Here is a 16,424-nt window from a genome sequence, read left to right as displayed (position 1 = left end):
CTTTATATTTGTTAGGTCTGTTAGCTGGAAGAAAAGTTAAAGATGTGGAAACACAAGCCAACCTTTTATTTGATCGGTTGAAGCCTTTGAAGATATTAGAAGAGAACCTGAGCAGAAACCTGTCAGAAATTAAACTGCTGATCAGTCAGGCCCGGAAACAAGCAGCTTCTGTGAGTATGGGGCCCGGTTGCTGTCAGTACCACCCAGCACCACCTGGCTGAGGCTCTCGGTAACCCCAAGTCTCAGAAAATTCCTGTAGAAATGGCTTTCTGTCACACTGGGTCCCTGAGAATGTCTGCTGACCCATTCTCAATAGTCCCAGATTCCTCCTAGCCTGTCTTAAATATGTTTATTTAAGTATATTTAATTAGTCTCATTTTCTTTGATCTGCATTGATACATGTTTTAAAATGTTGTTAGCAAAGAGATCTTCATGTCTTTATGGAGATATGTAATTGTAGCCTAGCTTTATATATTCATAACTACTAGCTAATGGTTGTCTAAGGGTTGACATCACTCTACGTTTCATTAGTGGCCTATAGTGTTATTGCCATCATTTTACCAAGTAAGTTTTAATAACCCAAGTATTCTTCAGGATGTTTGGGTAGTCTGGGCCCATCCTCTAGGAGTCTGACATAACCATTTGTATATGTAGAAATGCTGCACACATTCAGGTCACTAAATACATAAAACTCTTGACACTCAGAGAAGCACAAACTTGAGAAAATGTTTTCTAACCATCCCATCCATAGTACATGGCATTGGCTATGCACTGAAGGATAAGTGTGTCAGGGAGATAAGATGTTCAAGAAAATATGCAATTGTCACACTACTGGGGACTTATGGAGGATGAATGTGACCTCTGGTCTCGTGTTTAGCCACCTAAAGTTTTTCAGTCAAGATAAAGGAGTTCTGAGCTCTTTGACACCCTCTCTCCACAAGTGACCTCACTACTGCAAAAGGGCCGTGGGTTTACATGACCTCCAGCTTCCATCTGTTTTGGTTACAGTCACCAAATAAATGTAAGCCCAGCGAATGGCTCCAAATGCTCTCAATACAAATTTATACTCTTTCAAATTAAAATAAGCTAGATATACAAATAATTACTTAGAGAAATATGTAGTACTGTAATGTTTGCTCTATAAATATTTGCTAAAAGAATAAATAGAGACTTCCAGCCAAGATGGAGGCCTAGACTGACATGCTCCATCTCCCTCCACAACTAAAAAGGAATATAACTACCGCAAAACCAGAAATAACCAGAAGTTCCAGAAAATAAATGGAAGTCCAACATATGAAGTTTTAAAGAAGTGGTGCTCATCTGGACAGGTAGGAGGGGCGAAGCCAGGGCGGAGAGGTCAAGCTGTGCTGGCAGCGGCAGCAGCGGTAATGGTGGTGGGAGAGCAGTAAGCATGACACGCGTATTTAAGGGGACGCAAGAAGCGCCCCTGGATGGAGACCAGACCCATCAACTTGCAATTCCAATGCTGGGGAAAGCAGACCCCCATTGCCTTGGACTGTGAGGCCCAGAGGGCATCGGGATGGAAAAGGAAGCTCCCGGTCTCTCAGCGGAGAGTGAATGGCAGGAATCCATCTTGGACCCCTATGCCCACAGAAAATGCCACAGCGTGGTGAGAAGGGTCAGCCAGTTGTGATGAATGCACGGGGCTCTGCCCCCTATAGCATAGGAGGTGCGGTATCCCTGCCGAAGAAGCAAAGGTAAACACAAAACTGTCAGGATGGCACAGATCATGATAGAGATCCCAGTCACACAGCTGACCAGACAGTAAATATCTAATCTAATGGATCAACAGATAGGAAATCTTTCTGAGGCACAGTTCAGAGCTTCGCTTATAAAAATGCTTACAGACCTAACAGCAGATCTTAAAGAAGATGGGGAAGGAATAAAGGCTAGTCCTGCTGAAATGAACAAAAACAGATATGAAACTAGTGGTGAGCAAAAGAAAACCAGGGATCAAATCAACAAATTGGAACATAGGGAAGGAACAAACAGTCAACCAGTCGGAAACAGGGAATGAAAGTGAGGAAAATGAGGAGAGGCTCAGAAACTTATCAGACAGCTATAAGCAGGCCAGCATTCAAATCATAGGGTTGCCATAAGGTGAAGAAAAAGAACTAGAAATTGAAAAATTATGTGAAAAAATAATGAAGCAGAACTTCCCTAACTTGGGGAAGGAAATAGACTTACAGGTCCAGGAAGCACAGAGTTCCAAGCAAACTGGACCGAGGGAGAACCACACCAAGACACATTATAATCAAAATGTCAAAAATTAAGGATAAAGAATCTTAAAAGCAGCAAGAGAGAAGAAGAGAATTACATACAAAGGGGTCCGATTAAGACTGTCGGCTGGGCAGGAGTCAAGCCTTGGCACTGCTGGATTAGAGAAAAACCATCTGAGAACAACCTGTTTAGTGAGGATAGCAGAGGAAAAAGGAACGAAACGGGATTCCTGAATGGGGTGGCTGCCCAAGTTGCGGCTGGAAGTACACAAAGGTTTTTGGTGACTGCAGGCTTCTCCAGAGAGGAGTGGAGAGGAGAGCGGATCTCTGCCCACTGGCAGAGACGGGACTCGACCAAGTGGCATTGGCGCTGAAGGACAGGAGACAGCATACTGCTGTGCAAGTGAGAACATAATTCTCCTTTATATTTTTCTCTTGTGGACTGTGGAGAGGGGTGGAAAGTTTGGGGGTGGTAGGACATTCTTGAGGAGCGCAGGCACAGAGGTTCACTCGTCCACTCCCCAACCCTCCCCTTGGGTTGCACGGGCCCGCATAGGGAAGTGCCCTCATTCACTGGCCCAGGTGCGCGACCCGAGAGTCCAGGTGCCCCTCGGACACTCCCCAACAAACATAAGATCAGTGCCCCAACTGGCACAGGGAAGGCCCACTGAACACGCAGAAGACTGTGCGCCGGCACCCCTAGCCAGCTACAGTGGGCGCCAGGCCCTAGGCTGGAACACAGACCACTTGATCAGGCTCCGCTCGTGCCCGCCCAGACGGGTGCCGGAACTGCGGGTGGCGGCGGCACGGGAACATCAGGCAGCAGCAACTCATAGATGCTCACTTCCACTGTGCACAAGTGTCCAGGACTCCGCCCTAAGAGGCGAGAGACCAACTCCCAGAGCTCAGCTCGGGGGGACTGAGACTAGCTCTCAGGCCACCTTGTGTGTGCACGGGTGCGCCTCGGCTCAGCTTCAATAGGCACCAATCGCTCACTTCCACTGTGCCTAAGTGTCTGGGACCCCGCCTTGGGAGGCGAGAGACCAACTCCCGAAGCAGGGCTTGACAGACCTGAGGCAAGCTCTCAGGCCGCCCTGCGCGCGCAGGGGCACGCACGCAAAGGCACCTCAGCTGGCTCCAGCAGGCGCCAAGGGAGCGCGCCATGCCAGCCACCGCAGGCGCACACCACTGCTGCAAGGAACAAGAACCTCTGACCCTCCACATTAGACCAGCTGGGGATGCAGAAAAAGAAGACGACACACGAAGGCTGAACTGAGTAAAAATTTTATTTTTTTTCCTTCCTTAAAAAGGGGAAAAAAGAGAAGAGAGGAAGGGACATTAAAAAAAAAAAAAATCTCTAATTCATTTCATATAATCTATCCTTCTCATCCTTCCTCTTTAATTGTTGTTTATTTGTTTGTGTGTCTAGTTTAGCCTCCCTTTCACTCTAAATAAATAGAATATAATTATTATATAAATCCAATACTATACAATCCCACTTTCTTACTATATTCTGCATTTTTCCATCCTTTTCTTCTATTTTTATTAACAATGTAAATATTACCTACTGTCTTGCATAGTCTCAACCATTATCAATGTATCATTCTGTCTCTTATAAATCATATTTTTCCTCCCTAAAAACAACTCTTATCTATTCTTCCTATAGTATAAAAGCTCTAATCTCTCTACATTTATATTAATACGTTGGCTGACGATAGCGGGATAGAGGGTGGGGATATTTTTGAGGGTGTGGGTCTCCTGCCTGGGCTATGTGTTTATGTTTTAACAGCATCTCCACAAAAGAACTCAAGACAAAGTGGATATAGTGACTCTCAATCAATGAGCAAGAAGAAAGATCCTACCAAACAGCATCTGAAATATAACCAGACAGCATAAACAAACGACATAAAGGGTAACCCAAGAACATCAGGCTCAGGAGATCAAAGAGACTGCACCACTGAAACCCTCAGATCTCCTATAAAGAATCTCATACCACAAAGGTGGGAAGTCAAAGCAGACAACCCCCCAAAAATAAAAACAAGCAAGAAGAATCCAACATGGTAAGACACAGAAATAACCTCTCAATGAGAAGAAAAGAGGAATCCCCAGAAAGACAGGTAGATGAAATAGACATAGCCCAAATGTCAGACACAGAATTCAAAACAATGGTCTTGAAGAAGCTCAATATACTCGACAACCTTAAAATCAACTATGACAACCTCCAAGGAAGTTACCAGCAGCTCCAAGAAAATTACAGGGAACTTACAGAGAACTACACCAGCATAAAAAAGACATAGAAACTATTACCAAGAACTAGGAAGAAATGAAGAATTCAATCTCTGAACTGAAAAACACAGTAGAATCAGTCAAAAGCAGACTAAATGAAGCAGAAGAGCAGATTAATGAGTTAGAAGATAATGTAGAGAAAAATTCACAGACAATACAGCAAAATGAAAAAAGATTGAAAAAATACGAACAAGATGTAAGGGAATTACAGAACAGCATGAGAAGAAGTAATATCAGGATCATTGGAATAAGAGAGGGAGAAGAAAAGGAGCATGGAATTGAAAAACTGGTAGGAGAAATAGTGACAGAAAATTTCCCCAACCTGATGAGAGAAAAAGTTATACAAGTTCAGGAAGCGCAGAGAGTTCCAATGAAAAGGAACCCCCAAAAACCCACTCCAAGGCACATCATAATTAAAATGGCAACATTCCAAGACAAAGAGAGAATCCTAAAAGCAGCAAGAGAAAAACAGCAAATAACATACAAGGGAGCTCCGATAAGGCTATCGACTGATTTCTCAACAGAAACATGACAAGCCAGAAGGGAATGGTCAAAAATATTTCAAGCAATGAAAAACAAAGGCCTGCAACCAAGAATACTCTACCCAGCAAGGCTCTCATTCAAAATGGAAGGTGAAATAAGGAGTTTCTCAGACAAAGGAAGACTAAAAGAATACATCTCCAGCAAACCAGCATGGCAAGAGATGCTAAAGGGAATGTTCTAAGAAAAAAGAAGAAAAAAAAAAATGAGAGGAACAGAGGTACAAAGGGAAATGAATAAATGCATGTTAATAATAACCTTAAATGTAAATGGATTAAATGCTCCAATTAAAAGACATAGGGTAATGGAATGGATAAGAAAACAGGACCCACATATCTGCTGTCTACAGGAAACACACCTCAAAACAAAAGATTTACATAGACTGAAAGTAAAGGAATATAAAAAAATATTCCAAGCAAACAGACCGGAAAAAAAAAACCAGGGTAGCAGTCCTCATATCAGACAAAACGGATTTCAAAGCAAGGGCAATAAAAAGAGACAAAGAAGGACATTTCATAATACTTAAAGGAACAATCCATCAAGAAGATATAACACTGATAAACATATATGCACCCAACATAGGAGCACCCAAATACACAAATAAAATACTAGAAGACCACAAAAAGGATATCAACAACAACACACTCATAGTAGGGGACTTCAACACTCCATTATCAACAATAGACAGATCATCGAAGCAAAGAAACACCAAGGATATACAGGCATTGAACAACACACTAAACCACATGGACTTACCTGATATATATAGAACTTTCCACCCCAAAGAAGCAAAATAAATATTCTTTTCCAATGCACATGGGACATTTTCAAAGATAGACCATATGATAGGACAAAAAACAAGCCTCAACAAATTCAAGAAAATTGAAATCATATCAAGCATCTTTTCAGACCATAATGCCTAGAAACTAAAAATCAACCTCAGAGAAAAAAAATCAAAGACACCCAAACTCATGGAGAATGAATAACATGCTATTAAATAATGAATGGGTTAACAATGACATCAAAGAAGAAATCAAGAAATTTCTAGAAACTAATGATAATGAACACACAACCCAAAACCTATGGGACACAACAAAAGCAGTCCTAAGAGGGAAGTTCATAGCAATACAGGCATACCTGAAAAGGATAGAAGAATCTCAAATAAAAAATCTAACCCTAAAGCTACAAGAACTAGAACAACAAACAAAAAAGCCTAGGGCAAGTAGAAGGAAGGAAATCATCAAGATCAGAGCAGAATTAAATGACATAGAGACCAAACAAACAATCCAAAAGATCAACAAAACTAGGAGCTGGTTTTTGAAAAAATAAACAAAATCAACAAGCCTCTAGCCAGGCTCATCAAGAAAACAAGAGAGAAGACCCAAATAAACAAAATCAGAAATGAAAGAGGACAAATCACGACTGATATCACAGAAATACAAACGATAGTAAGAAATTACTACAGACAACTGTATGGCAAGAAATTTGATGACCTAGAAGAAATGGACAAATTTCTAGAAACATATAACCTTCCAAAACTGAATAAAGAAGAAGTAGAAAGTCTCAACAGACCAATAACAAAGAAGGAAATTGAAACAGTAATCCAAAATCTCCCTGCACACAAAAGCCCTGGACCGAATGGCTTCACAGGTGAATTTTACAAAACATTTAGGAAAGAGCTAACTCCTACCCTCCTCAAACTATTCCAAAAAATTCAAGAAGAGGAAAAAATCCCAAACTCTAATCCCAAAACCAGGTCAAGACACAACAAAGAAAGAAAACTACAGGCCAATATCACTGATGAACATAGATGCTACAATTCTCAATAAAATATTGGCAAACAGGATCCAACAATACATCAAAAAGATCATACACCACGATCAAGTGGGATTCATCCCAGGGATGCAAGGATGGTTTAATATACGCAAATCAATAAATATAATACATCACCTAAACAAAATAAAAGACAAAAATCACATGATCATATCAATAGATGCAGAAAAAGCATTTGATAAAGTACAACACCCATTTATGATGAAACACTCAGCAAAATGGGAATAGAGGGAGCATTCCTTAACATAATTAAGGCTATATATGAGATGCCTGAAGCCAACATCATACTCAATGGACAAAAACTGAAAGCATTCCACCTGAAATCAGGAACAAGACAAGGCTCTCCACTCTCTCCACTCCTATTCAACATAGTGTTGGAAGTCCTAGCCACAGCAATCAGACAAGAAAAAGAAATAAAAGGCATCCAAATTTGGAAAGAAGAAGTAAAACTATCATTATATGCAGATGACATTATAGTATACCTAGAAAATCCTATAAACTCCACTAAAAGACTACTCAATATAATTAGTGAATTTGGCAAAATCGCAGGTTACAAAATAATTATACAGAAATCTAAGGCATTTCTGTACACCAACAATAAAATATCAGAAAGACAAAAAAAGAAAATACCATTTACTATAGCAACAAGAAAAATAAAGTACCAGGAGGGGGAGAGAAGGGGGATAAGTAAGGGAAGGGTTTAATTAAAGAGCCTGTATAAAAGACTCATGGACATGGACAACGGGGAGGGATATGATTGCGGGAGAGGGGGTGGGTTGGGTGGGGGAGAGAAATTAGGGGAAAAGGGGACAACTGTAATTGAAAAACCAAAATAAAAAAAATAATAAAAAAAAGAAAAAAAAAAAAGAAAAATAAAGTACCTAGGAGTAAACTTAACCAAAGAGATAAAAGACCTGTACTCTGAAAATTACATAACATTGAAGAAGGAAATTAAGGAAGATACAAATAAATGGAAGCAAATACCATGTTCTTGGATGGGAAGAATCAACATCATCAAAATGGCCATACTACCCAAAGCAATTTACAGATTCAATGCAATCCCTATTAAAATACCAACAACATATTTTACAGACCTAGAACAAATACTCCAAAAATTCAGATGGAACCAAAAAAGACCCCAAATAGCAAAAGCAATCTTGAGACAGAAGAACACAGCAGGAGGAATCACAACACCAGATATCAAACAATACTGCAAAGCCACTGTGATCAAAACAGTCTGGTACTGGCATAAGAACAGACTTATAGATCAGTGGAACAGAATAGAGAGTCCAGAAATAAACCCAGGCCTCTATGGTCAACTAATATATGATAAAGGAGGAAGGAACATAAAATGGAGTGAGAAGAGCCTCTTTAACAAATGGTGCTGGGAGAACTGGACAGGGACGTGCAAAAAAATGAAACTAGATCACCAACTTACACCACACATGAGAATAAACTCAAGATGGATCAAAGACTTAAATGTAAGCCATGACACCATAAAAGTCCTAGAGGGAAACATAGGCAGGAAAATTTCAGATATCACACATAACAATATCTTCATGGATACATCTCCTAAGGCAAGAGGAATAAAGGAAAAAATAAACAAATTGGACTACATCAAACTAAAGTTTCTGCTCAGCAAAAGAAAACATCAGCAAGATGAAAAGGGAACCAATCATGTGCGAACACATATTTGCCAATGATACATCAGATAAGGGATTGATCTCCAAAATATATAAAGAGCTTATATGACTCAACATCAAGAAAACAAACAACCCAATTAAAAAATGGGCAAAGGACCTGAACAAACACTTCTCCGAAGTGGACATACAGAAGGTCTATAGACACATGAAAGAATACTCAACATCATTGGCCATCAGAGAGATGCAAATAAAAACCACAATGAGATACCACCTCACACCAGTCAGAATGGTCATCATCAACAAATCAACAAACAACAAGTGCTGACGAGGATGTGGAGAAACAGGAACCCTACTGCACTGTTGGTGGGAATGCAGACTGGTGCAGCCACTATGGTAAACAGTATGGAATTACCTCAAAAAACTAAAAATGGAACTGCCTTTTGAACCAGCGATTCCACTACTAGGATTATACCCGAAAAATCCTAAAACCCTAATTCAAAAGAACTTATGCACCCCTATGTTCATAGCAGCACTGTTTACAATAGCTAAGTGCTGGAAACAGCCTAAATGCCCATCTGTAGATGAGTGGATCATAAAACTGTGCTACATCTACACAATGGAATACTATGTAGCAGAAAGAAAGAAGGAACTCCTGCCATTTGCGACAACATGGATGGAATTAGAGAGAAGTATGCTTAGTGAAATAAGCCAGGCAAAGAAAGAAAAATACCATATGATATCACCTAATACAGGAAACTAAAGAACAACACAAACGAAAGAACTAAATAGAACAAAGAGCAGAATAGCAGTCAATAGGGGGGAGGGGGGAGGTAGAGAAGGGGGATAAGTAAGGGAAGGGTTTAGTCAAAGAACGTGTATAAATGACTCATGGACATGGACAAAGGGGAGGGATATGATTGTGGGAGAAGGGGTGGGCTGGGTGGGGGAGAGAAATGGGGGGAAAATGGGACAACTGTAATTGAAAAACCAAAAAAAAAAAAAAAAAAAGACTGTCAGCTGATTTCTCAAAAGAAACTCTGCAGGCAAGAAGGGACTGGCAAGAAATATTCAAAGTAATGAAAAGCAAAAGCCTACAATCATGATTACTCTATCCAGCGAAGATGTCATTCAGTATAGAAAGGCAGAGAAAGTGCTTCCAGGGCAAAGTAAAACTGAAGGAGTTCATCAGATCCAAACCACTGTTACATGAAATGTTAAAGGGACTTGTTTAGGAGAAAGAGGATCAAAACTATGAACATTAAAATGAAAACTATCACAACAACCAACAACAGAAGTTAGGGAATCAAACAAAGGCAAACTAAGTAGGCAATGAGAGTGGCAAAAGAATTGTAGGTATGGGGAACATTTTGGGGGGAGGTCAGTGAGGAGGTTGAAGGCGGGGAAAGGGAGAGAGATGGTACAGAAATTAAGAAGCATAGTAGGAGGGAGTGGAGTAGACAGGAAGATGTTGAGAAGAACTATATGCACAACCAATGGGCATGGACTAAGGGGCGGGGGACAACTGAAGGGAAGAGGGTCACTGGGTCGAGGGGAACAAAGGGAAAAGAAATTGGGACAACTGTAACAGCATAATAAAGCATATTTTTTTAAAAAAGAATAAATAGATTATTTCTCTATTGATTTGACAAATGACCATCCACTATCCTTTCTGTGTCAGGTGTAAGAATTTCAAGGTGATTTGGATAAGCTCCTTGTCTTTAAGGAGTTAAATCTCACATGACAGAGATAGTTGTCTACATAAAGTGCTCTTTTAAAACCCCAAGACTGACTTTCATATTTAAGTACTTTACCAAATAAAATTAATTTAATCAGCATCTGATTTCTCGCTGTGAAGCATTACATATTGTCAAGGGAAGAAACCTGCCCAACAGTGAAACTCCATCTTGGAAGAGGGTTTTGTAACTCCTGGTGCACTGCTCACATGTCACTAAATGATTGGGACACTTTTTATTCCTCTGCAGATTAAAGTTGCTGTGTCTGCAGACAGAGATTGTATCCGAGCTTACCAGCCTCCAATTTCTTCAACTAACTATAATACCTTAACACTAAATGTTAAGACAAGTGAACCTGATAACCTTCTCTTCTACCTTGGTAGCAGCACCAGTGTGAGTATGGATCTGCAGAAAGCAATAGTGAATCTCTTATGAATGCATATGTTTTCTGAATTGACATTTTTTGATGAAAATACAATTGGTTCTTGGTGAATTCACTCATTCTTCTAAGGGAACTAACCTTTTGCCAAACCAGTAGCATTAGCTTAAAAATAAACAAATGACCATATTTAATACCTGTGAGAAGGAAAGTGACATTGAAGAAGGAAAAGTTTCTCCTGCTGCTATCTTAATCACAAACTGGCTTTGATGAACTTTTTATACTGCCTTCTGTGACCTCTGTGGCCACTGAGTTAGCTTTGGGTCTGTAAAGTCGATCTTGGTGGCTGTTACCAGGAGTGGAGGCGTGCACCCTAAGCGTATCGCAGTTTGAAGCTTCACCCAGATTCTTCCACTCAACAAGATTCCAGTGGTTCCTGGAGGGCAAGTCCCTATGGAAGGTCATCAATAACTTTGGCTGTGCTAGTGGGAATGGGTCAGAACCCTTGTCTGTGTTAGGGGAGAAAATATGGACAAGCACAGATATTACTGGAAATGTCTTTTTAGGAGCTAAGGGATGAAACACACGCAACCTCTGATGTCCCACATCACGGCTCTGTCTTACTGTGTATTTCACATTCATTTATCACCTTCTCAGAGTGGGCCACCACAAGTGCAGCGGCATCCTTCATGCTCCCTGAAGACAGCGGGTGACCCTCCCCCTGCAATGAGTGTTCCTGGGGAATTTTATGGGAGGCACAGTGGAGGGCCATGCAGTGCAAGGGCCGTGAACACTAATGGCCAAGGGTGGCCGCTGCCTTCATTCTCTGAGTTATGCTTCGGTTCTGGGGCATGGGGGGTGGGGTTAAAGACAAAAACGATAGTTTTTTGATTTTTGCTTTTTTAATGAATAGAAAAAATTATGTAGGAGGAACTCATTATTTAAAGTGTTATATTAGTCATGCAAGCAGTCTGCCCTGTAAACTCATGCCAACTCATGCCCCTGCACCCCAGTCTGACTTCCTAGCAGTGGAGATGAGAAGAGGGAAAGTGGCCTTCCTTTGGGATCTGGGCTCTGGGTCAGCACGGTTGGAATTTCCAGACTTCCCGATTGATGACAACAGGTGGCACAGTATCTACATAACCAGGTAGTAGAAAAAGTTCTCTTCCAGAAGCTCTCTGTTTAAAACTATCTTATAAGTAATTGCATGTTTATAACATCATATAATAGTCTGAAACTTCTAGGAATTTAGGTTATAATGAAAAATTACTTAGAAATGAGGTGTTTTTCTCATTACAGAAGAAATTTAACATTGTTCCCAAAACCAACAGTGAGAGAAGAAAAAAGTTAAAAGCTTATGTTTCCTTTAGAATGGTAGATGCAGGTCTGAGCAGTCAGCCCAGTAAATGGGAGTAAGTGCAGCAGGGTAGAAATTCCCTGTGGCTGGCTCTGGGTGGGGTCAGAAGAGACAGAAGACAGGATACAGGTGAGAAGTGTGTTTTCTTAAAATTCAAACACAAAGCAAAATTCGTCCTTATAAAGCCTCTCCACAAACATAACTACCCTTAAGCAGCTTTAGACATCTTTTTTTTTTTTTTTTACTTTTTTATAACATTATGGTTTTTTGTCGGTGTGCTATTTCAAGGCATTTTTGTCTTTTGGTTTGCTAGCAATAAAAAATAGGTCATATTAAAGGCAGTAAACAGTTTCAAATATAGTTTAACTCATTACCCATTATGAAACTTGTATCTTAGAAGAACTGCTTTACAAGATTTTGGAGAGTAAATTAGAGCTGGGGGCTGGAAAAGCCTAGAAGCAGGGGGATGAGCTGGGGCTGTCAGAGTGGAGATCGGAGAGAGATGCAGAAGGAGGCTGGGTATGAAACATGTATGGTCCATACGTGGCTGACTCGCAATTCTGGAAGTGTTCTTTTTGCCATTCTTTGTGACCCTTAGATTTGGAAACATTGGTTCAGTGACTGTAAAGGAAATGAGTGCAACTCAGAAGCCACCACCAAAAACAAGTAAATCCCAAGGATCTGCTAATGTTCTGGATGTAAACAACTCAACACTAATGTTTGTTGGAGGACTCGGGGGACAAGTCAAGGTAACATTATGAGCATGACTAAATGTCTGAACATGACTGATTGGCTGATTTTACTTGTATAGTAATTTAATATTTAAATTTAAGCAATGTTACATGTCAAATATATTTCAATAAAAATTAATATAATTAAATTGTTGAATATATCCTAGGCATATGAAGACATTTTTGCTTCTCTTATTTTGCTTATTGACAGTTTATCTGTAGAATTGGGTTGGTTTTGTAGCATAAAGGATCATGCTTAATAAATAGTATAAATGGAAAAGAAGTCCATGATTTATTTTGTGATTTGGGTTTCTCTTCCAATGATGAAACAAGAAATTCAGTATTCCACATTAGTTTCTATAAAGTTCCTTTGTCTGTATTGTAACTCTAGTGGTAGAATTGTATTAACCAGTGTTTAATGAAAAGGCAATTGTGTTTATTTAATTTTTCCAGTTATCTTCTCACCACATACTATTGAGTCACACTGGCTTGGTTTGTGCTCTCACACAAGAGTCAGCGTCTCTGTTCCAGCCAGATGCTCACCATTGACCACATTCTCTAGGCCTCTGTTTCTCATCTATATGAGTAGGGACACAAAAAAATGGAATTTATTTTATTTATAAAAAGTTATATTCTATTCTTACATGTTTAAACTTCAGTCACCTTCAAAGTACTCTCCACTTGATGCAATATACTTATCAAGATCTTTTATCCACTGCTCAAAACAGTTTTTGAACTCATTGCTTTTGATGCCTTATAGTGCTTCGGCCATTTTTTGTTTCACCTCTTCCACATTGGCAAAATATTTCCCTTTTAAGTCTTTTTTTCATCTGGGGAAACAAACAAAAAAAAAATAAGTCACTCAGGGTGAGATCCAGTAAATAGGGAGGGTGAGGCATGGGCATCATGCTGTTTTTGGTCAAAAACTGCTGAACACTCAGCATGGTGTGGGCAGGTGCGCTCATAAATCCCTCATCATTAAATGGGCCAATGCGTTGACAGAATCTTCAAAAAAATTCGCTGAAGCCAAATGCGACTTCTCGCAACAATGCCAGCAGGTACACTGATATAGATGGGTTCCTAGAACACTCACCTAGTAGGGGGAAACCTCTACTATAAGGGGCCTGCCCTCCAGAAGATAATTCCAGTTTATTTTGCCCCACCCCTCTTGTAAAGGAGGCTGCTCTCCAGCAACCCGAGTACATGAGATGATCTTTAAGATCCCATTCATTTGTCACTCACTCTAGTATTCCAATTCACAATTGAAAGGAAATCCAGTGGCTACAAATTGGCTATTTTTGGATGTTTTCTTAAATATTGGATATTAGATGTAAGCTTTCATGCATTTAGATAATTTATCCCTTTTCACCAAACATATGTTTGTTTGTTCATCTACATTAGAAATCTCCTGCTGTGAAGGTTACTCATTTCAAAGGCTGCATGGGAGAGGCCTTCTTGAATGGACAGTCAATTGGCCTATGGAACTATATTGAAAGGGAGGGCAAGTGCCATGGCTGCTTTGGAAGGTAATATGCCCCCATGATTTAACACCTTTTATCATTGTATGTTAGTACGTTAATATCTGATAACTGCTTAAAGAGTTTACATGCATATCAAGGATGGATAGTTTGTGATATCAGTTTTCTTATTTGAAAAGATATCACGTATATTTACTAGTAGAAGCAAGGGTATCATTTTCAGCCCGTAAAAGTACTTCTATTGCTGTGTCTTGTACTATATGCTTTGATCATGGATCATAAAATTGAGAAGCATCAGACATCTGCTTAAATAACATTCTGTTTCAAAGAAATACAATAAACAACTATACATTTTTATTTTGAAATACTTCCCAGATGAGAATTTTGTGTGTGCTGTCAATTTTTATAAATAAGTGCTTTCCTATTCATAAGTTCTATAATTCTAGAAATAAAATGCACTTGGAAATGGAGAAGTACCTAACATTTTTGCACATATTAATATAATAGACATTTAATAACTTAATATTGCCAAGTTCAACACATCTTCTATTATTTTCTAATAAAATAACTACAACCCTACTAGTATATAAGACCTGTTATCTAACACTTTAGCAATTATGACAATAGAGTGCCTTGGCTATTATAGAAATGTAACATGTAATTTCTCCATGTAATGGACTGCTCTGTCCAGATAGATACCTGTGACAGTGATCTGTGACAAGATCAGTTAGAAGCAACTCACATTTTGTTTAGACACTCATGGGTGAGTTTTCACTTTGTCATTGTCAAGCCTGCTTTCTCATATGGCTCCTAGATTAGGTTTGTAGTTCAAGCCTTTTATTTGCTACTCCTCCTTTCCCTAGCATGCGTAAAAAGTTATGACCAGAGCACGGTTATTGGTGCCTTAGAACTAAAAAAAAGTATTGGGTTTGGCATCTTAATTGCTCAGGCTCCTGGCCCAGGTCTCCTACCAAATCTCTCAGTGACTTGGCATATAAGTCACTATGCCTCACAGAGGGAGGTTTCGTTTCTTCTTCCAAAAGAACAATAATGATACTTATCTTACCTACCTCCCAAAATTATGGTGATGAACACATAATATGATGTATGTAAAAATAGTTTATAAATTTTAATGTTCTCCAATGTTCATCTCTGATCTTCCTGCAGTGATAGCTCATTGCTTCCCAGGTAAATAAATGTGTGAAAAACCAAGGTTTTGTAATTGGCAAATGTCATCAAAGTGATACTGCCTTGTGAAGTAATGACACCTGCTCTTGAACTTCAGGAGCATGAGCACACACATTGAGGCTCTCTCATTCATCACTTCTTCCTCATGCTGTTTCTCTAGCATGGAAGGAAGTCTTCTTGGCAATTTAGTAATTCTAACTTGAAAATTCTCCAACCGCTGGACTCTGTCCCCTACATTGACCCCAGATCATTAATCTTTTTTAGAAGTATATTTTATTGATTATGCTGTTATAGTTGTCCCAATTTCTTTTCCCTTTGCTTCCCTCTGCCCAGTACTCCACTTCCCTCCAGCAATCTCACCTCCTTTAGTTCATGTCCATGGGTTTTGCATATAAGTTCTTTGGTTTTACCCTTTCCTGTACTATTCTTGACATCCCCCTGTCTATTTTGTACCTACCAATTATGCTTCTTAATCCCTGCACCATTTCCCCATTTCTCCCCTTTCCCCCACCCAGCTGATATCCCTCCAAATGCTCCCATACCTATGATTCTGTTCCTATTCTGCTTGTTTGCTTAGTTTGTTTGTTTTTTGGATTCTGTTGTTGATATTTGTGAGTTTGTTGTTATTTTAGTGTTCATAGTTTTGATCTTCTTGTTCTTAAGTAAGTCCCTTTAACATTTTATATAATAAGGGCTTGATGATAATGTATTCCTTTAGCTTTACCTTGTCTGGGAAGTATTTTATCTGCCCTTCCATTCTAAATGATAGCTTTGCTGGATAGAGTAATCTTGGTTGTAGGTCCTTGCAATTCATCATTTTCAATACTTTTTGCGCCTGCAAAGTTTCTTTTGAGAAATCAGCACCCCTTTATAGATAACTCTCTTTTCTTTTGCTGCTTTTAAGATTCTCTCTTTATCTTTAACCTTTAGCATTTTAATTATGATTTGTCTTGGTGTGGTCCTCTTTGTGTCTAGCTTGTTTGGGACTCTCTGTGCTTCCTGGACTTGTATGTCTA

At 39.5% G+C, this 16,424-nt stretch overlaps 1 protein-coding gene across 1 annotated transcript in view; it reads left to right on the top strand.

Annotated features, from left to right (window-relative positions):
• The window catches only part of LAMA1 (laminin subunit alpha 1), a 158,576-nt gene that overhangs the window by 107,175 nt on the left and 34,977 nt on the right, over positions 1 to 16,424 (top strand). Inside the window, exons 44-48 of the mRNA XM_090285005.1 lie at positions 16 to 170; positions 10,525 to 10,668; positions 11,668 to 11,801; positions 12,610 to 12,760; positions 14,144 to 14,268. Coding sequence (XP_090141131.1) covers positions 16 to 170; positions 10,525 to 10,668; positions 11,668 to 11,801; positions 12,610 to 12,760; positions 14,144 to 14,268 — 709 coding nt within the window. The remainder of the gene's footprint in view (positions 1 to 15; positions 171 to 10,524; positions 10,669 to 11,667; positions 11,802 to 12,609; positions 12,761 to 14,143; positions 14,269 to 16,424) is intronic.

The sequence above is a fragment of the Furipterus horrens genome, unplaced genomic scaffold (genome assembly GCF_987537825.1).
Source record: "Furipterus horrens unplaced genomic scaffold, mFurHor1.1.pri manual_scaffold_8, whole genome shotgun sequence".
NCBI lineage: Eukaryota > Metazoa > Chordata > Mammalia > Chiroptera > Furipteridae > Furipterus > Furipterus horrens.
The sequence above is the reverse complement of the archived record's forward strand: the minus strand, read 5'-3'. Positions and strand labels throughout refer to the sequence as shown.